Below are 18562 nucleotides of genomic sequence, written 5' to 3' on the forward strand. Positions count from 1 at the left end.
AAACTCAGCCACTTTAAAACAGAACCAAAATTTCAGATCTTTTTTGTAAGTCAGAAGTACAAAAATGAATAGCAAAGTAGTCAGAGCAGCTGTGTAATATGTATTTTCGCACCCACAAAAGCGTTAGCTGTCCATAGCTGTTGTTGAGGGGCACCCAGGAAGCACATAGGGGATGGAGATAAACTACGACGTTGTTACTCATAGTGTGGTGAGATGTGTGAATTATGTGGGCAGTTGTGAAAACTTAGGAAGGGGCTCTGATAGCATCTTACATAGCTTTGTCTGTATTTGAAGGGTGGCCTGTTCTTGTTAGTTACGGGAAACTGAAATGCTGCATGTGGCCACTGCACTCTCTAAAAAAAAAACCTGCAAGTCATTTGTTCCCTGTTGAAAGGGTAAACTTAGTAATGCTTCTTGTTGGGATGTGTTGTGGTTTAACCCGGCCGGCAGCTAAACACCACACAGCCGTTCGCTCACCCTCCCCCCTCCCTCTCTGGGATGGGGGAGAGAAACGGGAAAGTGAAGCCTGTGGGTTGAGATAAAGACAGTTTATTAAGACAGGAAAATAATATTAATAATAATAACATTAATGATAATAGTATTACTAATAATAATGTGTATGAAACAAGTGATGCACAATGCAATTGCTCACCACCCGCTGACCGATGTCCCGCCTATCCCCAAGCACCCTGACTAGCCACCCCTATATACTGTTCAGCATGACGCCATAAGGTATGGAATCCCCCTTTGGCCACTTTGGGTCAGCTGTCCTGGGTCTGTCCCCTCCCAGCTCCTGCTGCACCCCCAGCCTGCTCGCTGGCAGGACAGAGCGAGAAGCTGGAAAGTCCTTGGCCTGGTGTAAGCACTGCTATGCAACAATTAAAACATCAGCATGTTATCAGCGCTCTTCTCATCCTAATCCAAAACATAGCACCCTACCAGCTACTAGGAGGAAAATTAACTCTGTCCTAACTGAAACCAGTACAGGATGTCTCTGCTACCATATGATTATGGACCAGTAACCGCACAAGCCTTACTGGAGCTCTGGATTTCTTACTCTTTCACCCCTCTCTTCTCTCCTTATATCTTTCAGGCTTCTATTTATTGTCTATCTTTACAAATCATGTAAAAAGGCTAGAAAATGCCCCATGGAAAAAAGCTGTGCTAAGTCATCTGGTCTTAGGATGTTGATAATCTCTCTCGTTGCTCACTTCCATCATTCACCTTCTGTCTCCTCCTTCATAAGATATAACTGGCATCAAATTCTCATTTATTTTGTTTCTTTGTCTGAAATTACTTTATACTCAGATCTGTGTAAACAGCCCTGAGGAGCACAGGGACCAGAAATGGGTCACCATTGGTTCAGGTGACTGCGTGGTCCCTGACTCAGCTGCTGTGACCACTTCAGGATTCAACTCAAACAGGTTTTTCTGTGCAAACTAGGATCATTATGGAATTTGGAAACTGCTTACTATTCCTTTCCAGATGCAAAACAGGAGACAAAATGAAAGCTATTCTTTTTTTTTTTTTCCACTCCGTTTTTCTTACCTCTGCTTGAGTAAATCCTCCACATCTTTGCACATCTTCCTCCCATCCAACAGTCGCTGCACAAGCACCTCATAGCCGGTGTGAAAGGTGAACTCCTTGCACTGAAGACAGAAAGAGAAGCAGCTGAGATAGTTTGTGCACATCACTTGCAGGCTTACCAGACACCTACTGTCAGTCATCTGAACAAATCAGCTTCCTGGAAAATACAAATGTACCTTTAGGTTTGCCCTGAAAAATGGCATCTGGGACAGGGCTAAGTATGCAGAAAGTAAGGGCAAGGTTTCTCCAACAGGAAAATCTGTAAAATCTGTTTAAATCGAGTTTGGTTTTTAATGATCAAAAGTGAAGTGGGTCCCACATTTTGCTGTGCCAAAAGCAGTGCAAGCTGTCTTTTTGGGGAAGTCATGTTTAGTATTGTGTGGGGGATTTTTGCACAGTGGAGATGTAGAGTGGCTTCTCTTCCCATATGTCTTCTAAAATGAGAGGTCAGAGTCAGCTCACTGCCACAGGACAGCAATGTGCTGTCTAGGTGCAAGTGGAAAGGTGAAGGAATATTGTGCTCGGATGGATATCATCAATCCACGGGGTAGGGGCTGGGCCACTTGGTCAGTGGTGGGGTGTTTCAGGGGGATGGTGCGTAGCACAGGGACGCAATTTGCTGTCAGACAACGCTGAGTTCTCATGTGTTGCTATGCCTCCCTTTGGGATTGCTGTACCTGTAACAGCTCTTGTCATTGCTGAAATTGGTCTGGTTGGTGTAAATTCAACATGACACAAGTTTGGGGTTTGTTTGTTTGTAAGTAGAACATAAACATGAAGAGAGCCTGGTAATTTGGACATCGAACCTGCTGGAAACTGAACATGTGTATTTCTGAGACCGTCCAAGGATGGCAGCTTCCTTTGCTTTCTCATTCACTGCCTAATTCCCTGTGCAACACATGGGATTTGCATATGCCTTTGGGCATTTTTGCAGCACAGCACTGCAGCTTGTCTTGCTCCATGACCCCACAAGGAGCCAGCCAAGGTGATGTGAGATTTCCAGGCAGACACCCCTGGAGGGCCAGGTCATGGAGCTGGGTGGAGTCTGCTGCCCCAAAGCCAGGGCTCTCATCTCCTGCCTGTCACGGGGCTCTATGCTGCTCAGGGCCGTGTTCCTCTGCTGTGGTCTAGGACTGCAGTTCCCTCCCCAGCTCGTGAGCCCCCGTGCCAGGCTTATCCCTGTGCATGTCATCCATCAGAGCACACCTCCGTGCACCTCAGACAAAAATACGTGAGTAATCTGAGTAGTTAGAAGAAAAACAATTAGTGCCTAGACTATTAGCTTTGCACTTCTTTAATAATTTTTACTAACTTCCAGATTTGCACTGCCTCAAAGGTAAATCAGAGTCACAGAGAAGCTGGTGCTGCTGAGCTGAGGAAATGCTGGAAGCCCAGAAGGGGAAGGGAATAAAGCTGCGACATGCTCTGAATGTGGCACGGAGAGGATTTGTTTTCCTTCTAGTCCCCCCACTGCCTTGCAGTGGGATTGGGACAAGCCATTTTTACACTGAGAGCCTCGGTTAATCAGTACATGGTGATAATGTTATTGAAAATGTAGTGGTGAATGTCATGTGAGCATTATGTTATAGTGTTATGTATTATATGTTACAGTGTTAAAACTGCGCTCTATAGCCATAAAGAGAATGAATGTGGTCCTTCCTTCAAGCAATTTATATACAGGTGTTTATATACAAACTGAATATGGTTTATGCATTTATCCACTGTCTTCAAAGCAACTATAATTTAATAATTGTATTTGCTTATTGCTTTCCACAACAACTGTGAAGAAGACAGATGTTAGAGTTTGGGTCTCCAGAAGGATCACCTGGCAAGCAGCGGTTGGACACCTGAGTTTTTGGTTTGCTTCCTCACTGCTCTGAGGGGAGAGGAATAGGGTGAGCTCTGGCAGCGCATGGTGGTGGCCACGTGCTGGCGGGTGGTAGGCATGGTTGTGTCTGTGCCACTCACCCCTGCCCCAGGGCTTCTGTGGAGCTTTGTAGACCTGAGAGTGCATTTTGCATCATTAAGATTTAGGAAAAGTTCTGCAGACAATCTTTGGAAATCCTACAGGTCATAACAATGTTCCCAGTGCTAGTTTCTTGATGGCAGTAATTTCTTCTTCCTTAATAGACCCTCTTGTCATGTGCAGTGGGGAGAAAGGAAAGACAGTAGGATAATGGTTCACATGAGGCATAGTCAAATGCCTCTACCAGCAAAGTGTCTGCTCTATAGAGCCAGGCAAAATAATAACGTAGATAAAAGGTGATGGAGAGAGTGCAAATGGATCCCCTCTTAGCACTGTCGCAACCACAGGAAACTGATAGGATTACATATGCTCATCTGATGCGTGTAATCAGCCCTAAGGCAACAGGATTTTAAAAACAAAACATCAGTTTTCCTTATGTTTCTAAGGGCAAGTTAGAATGCACATCCTGAGGAGGGATCCTGTTGTGAAATAAATTAAAAGTGAGTTTTTGCCATTCGTGGAGGAAATGAGGAAGATTCTCGATAATATTCAGGCAGTAGACTGTTATTTCCCTACTCCATTTTTTCTTTTTTGAGAAATCCCAAGGGCAGAGGGCATTGCTCCTCTAAAACCTCTCATTAATCACTCGCTCTGCCTGTCAGAATCATTCCAGTGAGACCCTCCACAGCAAACTCGCAGCCCAAAAATGTTGATTGCATATTTTCAGATGCAATTAGCCAAATCCCGTGGCTGTGTACACAGCTTCCCTGTCCCAGAAATGCTGCTCAGAGGTAATTGGAAATATCACATGGGTTTGTATCATCCCAGCAGCCGGGCATGCTGCTACAAGCACCAACGGAGAGTGATAGGTGCACTTTAAAGTTACTTTGCTGCTCCTGTTCAACATATCTCTTTGTACAGTAAATGCTAAAATTCTCTGTGTTTTACCCCCACCTCTTTTAGACTGATGCAAATGCTGTGATGAAAGGACAGCACAATCTGTACCTCTGGGAACCATTTATAAAGCACAAAATAGCCAGTGCCTTACTCACAGCTCTGCTTCCTGTCCGTTGCCTCCTAGCAGGAGTAAGATTTGAACGCGTTCAAAAAGGAGCCGCTGCAGCCACAGAAGAATGAGCTGGCATCTCCTCTGAGGGATGCATCTGGCCTTGCCGGGGACATTCATTTGGCATTTGTCCCTGTGGCTGCCCCTTACAGGGGCATTTGGCTCTGGCTAAGCACAGCTCTCAAAAGGACTTCTGGTGTCCAGCTGAATCTCATTTAATCTTTCTTCATTTGGGGGAAACCATCTCAAAATTTGCCTTATTGTCCTCCCTACGTGTTCCTGAAGAATGTGGAAGCCGTATTTCAGCAACACAGCAGCCAACATTACCCTAAAGCAGGGCTGCCTCGGCCCCTGGGCAGCTGGCTCAGGGAGCTGACTGGGCTTCCACCCCACAGCATGTGCCCCTGGCATGTCACGGGCTCAGCAAGGAGGGAAAGGAAGCACGGACAGATGACAGACCACTTTTGGACAAGGTTAGGCTGCTACAGGCTCTCACCCTACAATGTTGGTTTGTAATTTCCAACCATAAAACAGACATTTAGACCTAAGTCCTCTCACACAAGCATTTCCCTTTCATTTCACTGGCTGTTTTTCTTCCTTAATATGCTGTACAACTACGGTATCTCCCAGTCTTTTCTTGAATCCAAACAAATCCCTTTTGCCGCTTCCTGTGGCACTGGTTTCTCATTCCATTGGTTCCTGTGTGTTCCTGTAGTACCTGCCCAAGACTGAATAAATCCCTATTGAGCAAGGATCCTATTCTGCCACTCCTGTGAAGCTAGCTGGTGCTTTGTACCATGGCATGGATGTCTTCTTTCTAAGAGACACTTCTGATGCATCAGAGGGCCATATCTGCCTTCTTGCGCTATCAAATAACACCAGTGGCACCTAACAGATCTACCTATGATCTATTGATATACCTGAAATTTCCTCCTCTCCTGCCATTGCAATTAATGAGGTCCCAGAGTATATTGGGCCTTTTTCTTACTGGTCTCTTACTCTGATTTTGCACATTTTGCATTAAAACAAGAATTGTACCTGCTTTCTGTTACCCTAGACTTGCAGGTTATCAGATACCTCCAGTACAATAAATTCTACACACTTGTTTCAACAACAGCTGTTCCCAGCCTATCCTTATTGTCTTATGCCAGTATCTTCAGAGAATATATTGAATAAACTCACTCCTTAACTCTAAAGAACCCTTCCTCCAGAACAGGCTCTTCACCTACTTTGCGCTTCTTGTTCTCCTGCTGTGTCGGTGCAAAGTCCTGTTTTGTTTTTCTTCTCTGGTTTCTTTAGGATTTCCTGTGTAACAGTACAACTGACCTCACATTTTCTTTGTCAAGACAGCGAGATTATATCATGTTAAACAACTATTTCGCCTTGATAAGCTGTCTTGCCTTTATTCTACTTTCCATTTACCATTCTGCATTATAATTAGCATTTGCAGCAACCGATTTTTGTAGAGGCTGTTAAAGTTGCCCCACTCAGTGCTTGGGCACCTCTCAGCTGGGACTTTGTGGTGATCAAAAGAACTAATGAAAAGTCAAAGAACTATTTTTTTTTCTTCAGAAACTAGAAAAAAAGTTCTAATTAGATAACAAGTATATTCATTAAATGTGTAAAACATTTGTTTGTAACAAATCTGAAGAGACAGATGCTTACAAGAGAGTGATTCAAATCACCAGCAGTAATTTGTTTCATTGCCAAGAAAGTGATCCCACTTAGTCAAAGCATGTGTGACTATGAAAGGGAATTTATGCATTGTTACTTTAATAAAAAGGATTAGTTAATCTGGGTTGTCCAACAGACCTGTAATCCCTAGTAAGAAGGTGTTTGACAAAGGGATATCGGTGTAGCAGGCAGATTTGTATTGTTTGAGATTTTTCCATTAATACTTCGCATGCACTTTGTCTCTGCCCTGGAGCCCAGGGTTTTTCTTCTCATCAGGGGAAGCACAGCTAATGGAGAGGGAGCATTTCATCTCCTGCTCCTGTTTCTGAGAGTTGCTTCCTGCCAGTGGAACCAGCAATGCCCTTCCCTCCAGAGATGAGGCTGCAAGGCTTTATGAAGAGCATGAATCTGTTTTGATATCACAAGGGTGCTATTGCAATAATATCAAGTAGGAAAGACTAAAATGCTGTACTGGTAACTAAAATGTGGTTTTGGTGAATAGCTGTTAGAAAGGATTGAACTGAAGCAAAACCATCCAGGCTTGAGTGCAAAGCACTACCTCAACTGTACAACCTTTTTTGTCTACCTGCTGTTATTCAGAAAGTGATGTGAATTGCTTAAGTCATTGCAGTTTTGCTGTAGGAGCTGTGGGCTCCTCTCCTGGGACTGTTTTTGTTGGAGCATTTTGTTATTGACCTGGCTTACCCACCCAGAACTTCATTAAGAGGTAATTTACGTACCACAATGGATATCTCTGCCTGCTCTTGCAGGATAAGCTGGCTTGTCTGCAGCTCAGCATCTCCCCAGGGAAGTGCTTTGCAGCTGAAGATCTACATCCTTTGTGGTGAATGGATGCTGCAGCTCCACCTGAATGTGCTGCATTGCCCAGGGGAGCTGCAGTGCCAGCTGGCAGCACGAAAGGGCTCTCCTCCAGCTCCTCCAGCAACATCTGCTTGCTTGGTTTTGCAAGGAACTACGTCCTAGCTGGTACGCAGGGAGAGTAACCCCCAGGACACGGCACAGCAAATGGCTATCCTGGCTGAGAAGAGGGGCTGGAAAGGAAATAACGACTTAGACTCCTGGTGCATTGCTTGGTACACGGCAGGATGCTTCTGAGCTACCGTAGTGTTAAAGGTTGCATCAAAACCTGCATGTTACCTGGCTTGCTCATCTAAGGTGGGCCTAGTGCAAGCAGTGACGGTATGAATGCAGCACTTTCAGCATGGCCATCAGACATTCTTTTTGCCTGTCTTTCATTTAGGAATTGAAATGTATTATCTGCAAATATTAAAAACAACAAAAAAAAAACAACCACACAACACCTTAATATTTAGCTGTGCTAGTGCATTCCTTGTCTTTGTTCTTAATGGTATTTTCCCAAGGCTTTTATCAAGTATTATAAAGATAAGGTTTGGACTGAAAATGACAGATATTGCTAAATCTTCTAAATAAGGCGTTCATACAGATTTTCAAAATGGAGAGAAAAAAAAAAAGGAAACAATCTGTTATGAGTATCTTTTTTTTTTTGCCCAACCTTTTTTGCATCATAACTTACGCTGCTTACTTAAGGTAAGCTCTTGAAAATTTTTGTAAAACAAAAACTTAAAATTAATTTTTGTTGGTTCAAAAATGAAATAAATCCTGGCTGTGAGGAGGAAGTTTAGAGAGAGCAGGTGAGTTTTGAACAAGCATCATTCTGCTAGTGCCTTCTCCAACTGTCAGAACTAAATCCCTGTTGTCCACAGCTGTACGGTACACGATACCTCAGTCCTGGGTAGAACGTAAGTTGCTCTCACTGGGTTATATCAACAAATTACACCACCGTACACTGGCACTGCTTTAAAACAGTGATCTTGATCTCTGGATCTCCTGGTCTCCTTTTTGAGTGCTCTATGGGCTGAATATTTGCTGTAGGTGAGCAGCAGGCAGATTCGGTAGTCAAGAGCCAAAAACAAACTTTATAATCTCAAAGTACATTTGGCTGTTTGCGTGTTTTCTATCATGTCATGGTCATTCACTGCAAGTGAATCACTTGCTTTGTTTTTTTGTTGTTATTGTTTTTTGTTTGTTTTTGGTTCTGTTTCCTTTTTTCTTCTGGGATACTTGACAATTTCCTAGTGTTTCTACAGACAGATTCACGTGATAACATGCTACGTGTCTGTAGTTTAGAATGTTTACTCCTGTGCCGCATAGGCTACCCTAACCGTGAAATACAACGGGATAGAGATGAGCACCACTAATCTGATCACAATCTGGTGTTCAAATCCCAGCTCTACCCAGCTGCATGGGGTGATACTGAGGAAGGATGCCTGGCTCTGGGTTGCCCTGGTGCCATAAGAAGCTGTTAGGTATCGCTTCCGGTTACGTGAGATGCTGTCTTAGATCTGCTCCACACTGGTGAAACAGGAAAGAGCATTTTTTCATACCAAAACCCCAGGTTTTCAGCCTGACCCTCTGCTGCCTTGTCCTGGAAAGGTGTTAGCCACTGAAAAACTAGCCACGCTGGTAAAAAACTAGCCGTGCTGGTGAGCATGTAAACGGGGACGGTGGTCAGCCTCCAGGAAAGAGCGGTGTTGCAGGAGAAGCCTGTAAGCAAAGCAGGCTCCTCTGACCAATGCTTGGTGTGATATGAGTCCTGTTTTTTAAACTTTCTTGTGATAAAAAACCCGTTAGTGAGTTTAAAGTGTACGTCTGTACTGCCTAATGCATTATGGTGTAAGAGCTCCTTTTTTCTTTTGGCTGCAAGTGGTTGCAATGGGCTGAAACAAGATGGCTGTTCGTGCCTTTGGAGACTGATGTGATGTGACTACAGAATTTATACAAACATCAGGGGAAAAAAAAAAAAAAACTTTTTTTTAAGTATATAATTTTTTCTTACTTTTTGCACTGTAGGAACATAAACATTCAATACAGATGTAGAGGGCTACCTTGGGTCTTTTCTGTAACCTTTTCAGGATCTGACTCAGGAATTTTTAACATAAAGCTTAGTTTACAATTATACTACCGTCTTTGTTACCTGAATCTGCAATGCAGATTACTTTTCCTGTGGAGCAAATTTTATTTATTGCCAGACAGCATAGATGCATATCTTGAATGGGGCCTTCGAAAAACAGAGGGGGAGAAAAACCATTGCACTGGTAGCATTTTAATTACTGAGTTGCTAGAGTGCCAGCTCGCGTTCTCCGTTCAGTGAGGTAGGCTGGAGAGCTTAAAATGAAAGCAGAGATCCTCATCACACCGTGATTCTGCAGGAGCTACGGCATTCAGAAATAAAGTGAAATTGATATTGCACAAACTGCATGGCAGCATTGCACAACTGCTGGCATTGAGCAAACTTGTCGTTTCCCAGTGGTGTTTTGCTCTGTGACACCACGGGTGGGTTTCAGGGAGCAGGAAATGGCTGTTTCAGGGTTCTGCTGACAAGAGGGATTTGCTCCTCTGCTTCCTGAGCCCCTGCCCTGCTCACCCACCTCCCAGACTGCCCATGGCTTGGGTGTAAGGCAGTCTTGTAGTCATGGCTTGTAGTTTGGCTTTTCTCACGTTATAATCGCCCCATTATTTGCATACCCACAAAGTGACTGCTGCACAAAACCCTCTTAACTTTTGCAGGTGGTTTGTTGGCTAGCAAACTAATGGCACACAGGGAACAGGCTTGTTCCAACAGGCTTGTTCCAATTCCAGTCTAATAGAAGGGCTCTGCTTGTGGTTATTGCCTCCATTTTAACTTTCCTCGTTAATTCCATAATTAAATAATACTCAGAGTACACAAAGTTTCTTAGGGAAGAAAAACTGTAGCAGAATTTTGTAAAGATTGCAACATTTTATGGGTTTGGTTTTGTTCTGGTTTTCCTTGGGTAGTGAGCAATGGGACACATCCTTCCTCAGCTTTAAATCAGAGCTTGATGTGGCTATTTGACACAGGCTTGAGGTGGTGGCATTCCTTTTGCGTTTTTTTTTCTTTTTTTTCATGTGGTGACTTTGGACATAGGCTAAATCTACAAAGTAAGGTGGCTTCTTCCCAGGAGTCAACAGAAAGATCTGCTGTGAGCATTTGCACCTTCTTTTCCTAACCGGGGGCTGAAGCACAGCACCATTTAGCTGCGGTGCCTTCTGGAGCCAGATAGATAAGCATGTCGGAGTTGAAATCAGATGTCATTTCAGTCTCTTAATGTATAATATTAGGTACACAAGAGAAACTGGAAGTAAAATAAGGAGAAATAGAATATTAAAGCAGCGGATACTTCTGTTTTATACAGAATAATGTTCAGAGTTTATTTTTGTTTCTATTCCTCTTTAGTTCTTCTGCTTCCAGGTCTCCTTTGCAAAGAGAGCTCCTCTCCTCCTGCAAGCACTGTGGGGAAGGAGAGGGCGACGTGAAACAATCCTGACTTGCTCAGGCACAGCAACAGTTGCCCAGGAGGTCATCCACAGCCCCTGGAGCCAGACCTGCCTAGTTGGTACCTCACTTAATTAAAAAGAGCTATGTGGTTTTCTCCTCCCTCTCTTAGAAAACTTAAATTTGTTTCCTGCTAGTCCTGAAATGGCACTGAAAACGACATGCTGCTGTGTCCACACTTCCAGTGGCCCTTATAAAAAAAACAGGCATTTTGTTGGTCGTCTTTCCTGGTATATAGGGGGGTAAAGCTTCAGGAAATCTTCCCAGAGTTTTGCTGTACGAGTTCTTTTCTTACTGAGGCCTATTCCAATAGCTATATATTGTCATTTCCATTTTACAAGAGATCTTTACCACTTAATCATTTTCAACATATCCTGTTACTCAATGTGATGCAACGTGTTCTTACGATCCATTAGTATGATGTATCACCAAGTCCTAGGGAATTGTGCAATCTGAGAGACGAAAATCAACCTTAGGATTTTAGAAATTCTTAAAAGAGTGTTTCATTTAAGTAAAATTTAAGTTAATTCTAGAAGTTTGTTCAGGCAGGACAACTCTACCAGTGCTGCATTTCCTTCTGGCAAGCATTTCTCTGAGTTTGCTCACAGTTGCGTTAATTTCTCTAATTTTTATGCAAAAATAATAAAAAAGGGATTGACAATATTTTTGTAGGAATTGCTGGATCAAGGGGATGTTTAGTTGGATGCATCTCCTTTCTCCTCAGCAGACTGCTAGGGCACAGAAAATGGGCAAGATTTATAAAAGCAGGTGCATGAAGGATCACACCAGCATGGGTACAGAAGCTTTTGAGGCCTTTGAGCTGTTGAAGCCATCACCTCAGCCCAGCTGTCAGGCACAGGGTGTCCGTTCACTCGAAAATGCCTTGTCCTTTAACCAGCAAGAACGGAAATCTTGTTGTGCTTGCAAAAGGCCTCACCGTTATCTGCCCAGGAGCCTTTTGTTTTCTCATGAGCTTCTCTTGTACAAAGCAAACGGCAAACATTTCTACAGCAGGGTAGGAAATAGTTTTCCTGCCCTGCAAATTTAAATGTAAAAGTCCATGTTTCACACCTTAATGAAGATGAAAACAAACAAACAACAATGAAATGAGACATGGACATTTAGGTAAAGAAGAAACTTGCTCTGGATCAAGCAGCTCAGACTGAGCCATCCCGCTGCCTACGCCAGCACACTGTCCACATACAGATGAGGAATTGCAACCTCTCCTTTCTCTAGCTGTTTTACTTGTTCATTAACTTACTGGAGCAGAGGGGAACATGCCTGAACTTCAGGCTGCGGGCAACACAAGCTCCAGTTCCTGCTCCAGACTATGCCTGCCCCCGGCAGAGCCCCCAGCACCGGCTGCTGTTTTTTTCTGAGCTCAGTCCCCCTCTCTGAACAGGAATTAGACATGAGACCTTCACCAGATACAAACTTTTCATCAAAACTCAGCTTTATCTTCCAAAGCAGCTCTCCTACTACCAGTAAAACAGTAAAACTGTGTTTTTACACACACACACACATTAAAAAAAAAAAAACCTTTGCCAAAAACCTGAATCCCACTCAACTGCAGAGCCGGGGCTCCCAGTGGCAGGTGCCTGCTTTCCTTCTGGTGCTCCTGGGGCTTTTCTCATGCCTGTGCAGCAGCCCCCAGGACTCTTCCTCAGTCCCACCTTGTTAATCACCCTTCAGTAATTACAACGCCTATTGCAAATAGGATGAAACGACATGGCTCAGCCCTCAGTGTTGCTGTCACTGTAACCAGGGACAGTTTGCACAGCCCCAGTTAAGGTTGGTAGGACAGTAGGGCCTCAGTTGGTTTTTTTTTCCCCCTTTTTTGTTATATTGAGCATGACAGAGCATTCAAAACATGATCGCATTTTGCCAGGACTCCCTGGGATGCTCAGTAATGTGAAAAAGCACCTGAGAACAGGAGAAAGGTGAATTTATCTCTCAAACTGCCACAGCAGCCTCTGTCCCTGCTATGGAGGAGTGGGGAGTAAGGGGGGAATGAGACTTCAGGATAGTTTGCTTCCCATTTTGTCTCTTCCCCCAACTGCTTTCATCTACCTTTTTTTCCCCTTTGTTTCCACCTTTTTTTTTTCTTTCTTTCTTTTTAGGAATTGATTAGGACAAAATTGAGAGCAGCACCCAAATAGCATCATACTGTGTGAATCTGCTACCTTAAAGAAAAGGTTTGGATTTACTTATTTACTTGCTGTTGTCACTGAATGGAAAGATAGAAACTCTAAACTAGCCAGAACAGATTCCCTTGCTGGACAGTTCTCACCTAGTTCACATTTTTAATTTCAGTCTTGTTCAGTGATGCTTTTCCGCCACTTTGAAGAAGCAGTAAACTCTATTCATAGTAAAGGAGCAATTCTTTAATGAACTGATAAGCTTTTGGGATCTGGATGCATATTTTCAACATTTTTTTTTTTTTCTGTTTTCTTGTCCTTGACACACTGAGTGATCCCAGCACAGAGCTGTGCTCCCCGGCTCTCACCTCATCTCAGCCTCAACCCCCAGCTTCTTACTGAACAACACAGGGAACTTCACAGGTTACTGAGCTGTGGCTGCTGAGAAACGTTTTGGTACAAAAACTAGGCGCCATCTGCCAGCCAGAATCTACCTTGCTGCAGTATGGCATGAAAGCAAAATAAAAAGGTCTTTTTGAGCTCAATGGAGCTGAAGGATAACAAAAAATTCTCTCTTTTATGAAGCAGCCTAATTTGCCTTCCCAGCAAGTATGCAATAAGTAGAACTGGATTGAAATTCAGAGTCTTCCACTGTGTCTGCAAGCAGCGCAGGGTCAGCATCCCCGGTCAGAGACTAAATTCTGGAGAAAGAGAAGCGGTGCAACTGCTCGATGCACTGCGGGCAGCCTGAGTCTCGAGGGAGGAAGGGGATGGGTAATGAACCACCTGGTTCTGGGGGAGAGAGGTGTTGAAATGCAATTCACCTCTTCGGGTTACTTTAGCAAACCAGAGGGCACCCACTTTGGTCTTTGCTTGAGGTGCTGCTGCAGATCCACAGGATCTGTTTCACACCCTGTGTGACAAACACCCTCTTGGCTCAGTGTGCTGCTCGTTAGCTGCCTCTGTGTGTGCAAGTGAAAAGGGAATCTCTGAGTCACCTCTTCCATATCAAAAATGCATACCCCTGGCACAGTTAGAGTTGGCCTAAATAAAAATTCTCCAGTTGTCTGAGTCCAAGCAAAACTAAAATACTGCTGCAGAGCAGGAGGGATTAAAACAAAGTAGATGCACCTTTGTAAAAATATTAATAAAATTGTCACTGGGGCATCATCAATCACCCATTTCAAGCCATCAAATCCTCTAGATAAAGCATTCAGCTGCAGCATGGTCATCAGAAAAATTTAATAAAACCTAATGATCTAATTTTTTTTAATCAGAAATGACCAAACTCATTTCACCTAAAATGAGCTTTCCACAAACCCGTTCATCTACCGGGTCTGGAAAGTCTTCCAAGGCCTTAGGACCAGCTCCCTGTGCTCCCCCAGGTACTCCTCCTGGCAGGGAAGATGCTCAGCCTGATACACCACATTCAGGCCGTAACTGACTAAGCATACAACCAAAAGTTGCAAACATAAAACTGTAGTCCCTCCGTTTCAGCTCTTCACCAAGGAAATGAACTGCCTGAATATGCTGTAACTGGTTCCTCACGCACCCTCCTAGGTAGCATATTAGGGATGTGGGAGATGGAAGAAGCTGTGAATGCGTTTGCCTTGTTATCAATGTATGAGCTGGGAGTATTAGTTCATTTGAGCTTCATCTTAGTTGTTGTGCTCCGCTCAGACGTGTCTCCTGAAACACCAGTGTTTCCACAGCCACAAGAACTGATCAAGTATTTGTCTTGTGATTTCTTGTGGCTTCAGGGACAGTTCCGAGATGGCAACCCCCTTTGCAGTGTGCTCCTCATTGCCCCAGTGAGCAAAGCATCCTGCCCAGGTCAGACATTTCCTTTTACGGGGTAACACAGGAAGAAATAACACGCAACAGAGGAATAGAGCAGCATCTCCCATGGAGATGAAGTTGACTTCACAGCAAACACAGACTTAGGCTGGGCAATTATTTGGACTTTTCCAAGTTGTTTCCCCTTTTGTCCCCCATTCCACACACATCCAATGGTGAGGACAGGCCGTGGATGTAAGCAGGGCCACTGTGGACATGGTGATGGTGACCACACTTCCATCTCTAGTCACGCTGTCTGTGGGGCCGGAGAGACGCAGTACATACTGACAGCGGGGCTGGTCTGTGCTCCAGTGGGTGGTGAGATTGTTCATTTTAATTTGCCTCATGTAGTAAAGACAGCTACAACTGGTACAGTGCAATCCAAGTGAAAGTCAGAGGGCGAACCCCTTGCAAAACTGAGATGCCAGCACAGAAGGTTCGGTGGCTCCTTCCCTCCCTGCCCACGCTCAGCTCTGCCCTCATAATAAGTGACATTATTTATGAAATTAATTACATCTTTTTGGGTGTATAACATATATCATTGTGCAAAAAGCTACTGGAAGAGGTGAGAGGTTCAACTACGAGGTAGATTTTGCATTAAACATGACGTAGTATATAGTCTTAAGTCAAAACAAGAAAGATTTTAGAAGGATCTTTGTCTGTATCACGCTCATCTTAAACACTTACATGGCTCTCAGGACTGCAGTGTCTGACCATGACCTTGAGTATTCTGTAGATAAGGAATGTAGCAAAGAGAAGTCTGCAGCAGGACTGGCAGCTAATTCTTGTTATCTCAAGTTCAAGGCCTGTGTCATATTTGCTGGCTCATATCTCCAGCTCATGCATGCTTTTAAATCTGAGCTAGGAGAATCCACAAGCCCTCAGCTCATTTCACACCTAAGAAACAAGGAGCACTTCACACTTTACAGCTCTGTTGAAGTTCCCAAGCACACTAAGTCTCCATGACACGTTTTCAGAATTGACTTGGCCACTTGAGTTTGAGTTCAAGCTGCCAAAGGGAATAGCTTTGCTCCCTCTCAGCTCTGGGCACTTTGGGGCCTGCCAAAGATTAAATGCCTCCTTTGAACATCTTCCTCATTCCACCGTTTCAGGTGGCTAAGACAAATCCAGTAAATGATGCCAGTGAGTGCCTATATAGAAGAGAAGGAAATCAAGAAAGAGAAAGTATTTGTGACAGAAGGGGAAAGATTTTCTGGGTTAATGTTTGTTATAACAAAAAACGGAATGTTGTTCCTATCTCTTCCTGTTGCCTTAAGCCTGTTAACATGAAACGCAGGTGGTACCACGGATGGGCTCCCTACTTAGCTAGGAATTTACCTACCCGTCTCATGCAATGTTAGAGAAGACAGGTAATGTTTTGCATTTGTACAGCACTCCAGCAGAATATTAATGTGTTGCACTATCAAAACTGATTCACATTTTCATCTCATTAATATTTTCCAAAAATATTAACTGAGGATTGGAAACTTCCACTAAGAAGTGCATCTTAGTGGAGGCTTTAAGTGAATTTCACTTAAATCATTACAGTGTGTGTGGAAGATACAAAACCAAACGGAGTAATTAAAAATATAGTGGTTTCAGCCCAGGCCACGATACACTGACAATTAGAAAAATAGTAGAAGTGTAAAAGTTTTAGAATAGCCCTGTCGTTGTTACGTTTAATAACGGAAAGAGAGATTCAAACTTATATGAGCTATGAGGAACAGTTCGCATTCTCCTGAAAGGCAGCACACCCTATTAAGTTTGAGGGGCTTCGGAGAAAAACGAATGGTGTTCCTTCTGGGCTAGTCGAGGAGGATCTGCTGCTTTTTGGATTTATGTGCGTATTTTATGTTGTGATACTCACTAAAGAAATTTCTGCCTGTCCAAAAGTTGATGGTAAGGCCAGGGAGTTGACGCTTGGGTATCCATCACCAGGATGAATTCTGGGGAGAGGGTGCAGCGGTGTCCTTAGGCAGGGCTTAGAGATCAGGAGCCCGTAAGGAGTGATCTGCTGTGATGTAAATGCACTTCTTGTTTTTTCAGTCATGGAGACAGTCTCCATTCATGGTACAAATTAATAAAGCAGATCATTGCTCACTGAAGCAAACTGAGCAAATATATTTCTGTCTCACTAATGGGCATAACAGAACCTTATGAATGCAAAAATAATTGCTGATCTTGTGATTTTGGGGACAAGATGTACCCACGTTGCCACGTTGTGCAATATCCTGAAAGTTTTCATTTTAGAAGACTTCTTATTGCATACCTAAAACTACCATAGCACAACTGGATATAAATCTGCCCTGTTCATCAAGCTTGGTAATGTCATGTTTCCAGCCAAGCAATATTAAAAACAAAGATGCTTTCCTTTAAAGCCGGCGGTAGCTTCAAAAGGCAAGCTAGGATTATATTCATGCTAGCATGAGTAAACAGAGGAGAGAAGCTTGGGGAAGAAGAACCACAAAGAACTGGCCTGGCCAGATTGTCAAGAGGTGCTAATCACCCTACCCCTGCTCCATGAAGTATGCCTGATGTATTCTAGCTCAAGACCAAGATCCTGGAAAGTAAATTGACAAAATGTAGCAGTTCTAAAATTCGGATTGTACACTGTTGAAGGAAGTTGAGAAATGCAAAAGCTGAAGTTCTCAAAGTTGCACTGGGCTGCAGTTGTGTTTTACTCTGTGCATTGACCATGCAGTTTGTAACTGTATAAAAGAAGAGGCAAGGAGAATCCTGTGGAGGTTTGCTCTGGCACAGTTAGGGTTAACATCAAAATCACCATTTGTATTTCCCCATTACTATTTTTTTTTAAACTCTTTAAACCTGGTACTACAGTGGGGGCAGAGGCGGCTTCCTGGAGGAGCCTAGAGGAAAGTGCTGCTCTGAAACCTCTTCCTGGGTCTGCCCGTCTGTTTTATGCTGAGAGAGACTACCCTGAAGGAAGCATGGGTAGAAAGAAAGCATGGAAAGCAAATATCCTGAGAAGAGTCTGCTCTGATTAGCTTGGTAGGAACATGGCAGGAAGAGTTCATATGTCTTCATGTCTTTATTTAAGTCAATTCTAGATGCTGGAGAAATGTTTGCCTAGACAGGAGGCAACCACTTAACACCCTGGTTTACGCAACTTTGCAGCATGGTTTTTTTCCTCCCCTTAAAACCTTCACATGAGAAGCAGTTGCAGGGGAACCTCAGATTACCCAAGAGATAAACCACTAGGGTCTTTTTACCTTGTAACTGCAGAAAAAGAGCTTGAAAACAAGGTGCCCAAAGGTTCTTCAACTGAAAGCCAAATGCTTTAGTATTCACACTTTTTAAGCCAGTTGAGTGTTCAGGCTTAGTTCTCAAGCGCCACTACTAGTTTTTTCCACCCGTGCTGCTGTAGGAGTGCTGGGTGCCTACACGCTCTCGTGCATGCCCTTTTGCACATAAAAGTGGGCACAGACTCCATAGGTGGGCGAGCAACAGCATTTTGCATGTGGTTGGCTGGCTTTGCTGATGCTGTTACATTCTACAAGCAAACATTAGAGAATTCAGACTGTAATTAGTAACAGTTCACCTGCTAAGAGGAGCCACTCCTAAACCTGAGACTCACTGCAAGTGAGGGCTCTAAGGACTGTGAGACAGAGAAAGCCACGTCCCCTTCAAAAGCGGATGCTGGACCCAGCACAGAAACTGGAAAAGTTGACTGGTTTTTGGATGTAATTCTTTACAGTGTCTCCTTCTGCCTACCATCAAACACTTGAGCAGTATGTTTTTGCCTGGAGACAAATTTGGATGAATTTAAAACACAGAGCGGGATTAAGTTAGCTCTCAAGTGTATTTAGAGCCAGATTGTATTTTAAAAGATATTTAAACACAGACTTATTTGATAGAGGAAACCTGGGAGGAAAGCTCAC

The 18562-nt window shown here is 43.6% G+C and overlaps 2 protein-coding genes and 1 long non-coding RNA gene across 4 annotated transcripts in view; 1 reads left to right on the plus strand and 2 right to left on the minus strand.

The window, feature by feature from the left end:
* SCAPER (S-phase cyclin A associated protein in the ER) overlaps positions 1–18562 on the plus strand; it is a 241814-nt gene that overhangs the window by 38907 nt on the left and 184345 nt on the right. The gene's annotated exons all lie outside the window — the stretch shown is intronic.
* PSTPIP1 (proline-serine-threonine phosphatase interacting protein 1) overlaps positions 1–18562 on the minus strand; it is a 54659-nt gene that overhangs the window by 35127 nt on the left and 970 nt on the right. For both annotated transcript variants that reach the window (XM_083850824.1, XM_083850823.1), the window contains one exon: positions 1549–1649. In XM_083850824.1, the coding sequence (XP_083706950.1) occupies positions 1549–1649 (101 nt within the window). The remainder of the gene's footprint in view (positions 1–1548; positions 1650–18562) is intronic.
* Positions 12364–18560, minus strand: LOC310905121. Its single transcript, XR_014588794.1, has 2 exons — positions 16531–18560; positions 12364–15814 (listed from the first exon to the last, which is right to left on the minus strand). It is a non-coding gene; the product is annotated as an uncharacterized lncRNA (long non-coding RNA).

The sequence above is a fragment of the Anser anser genome, assembly GCF_964211835.1.
Source record: "Anser anser genome assembly, chromosome: 10".
In the NCBI taxonomy this organism is placed as follows: Eukaryota; Metazoa; Chordata; class Aves; order Anseriformes; family Anatidae; genus Anser; species Anser anser.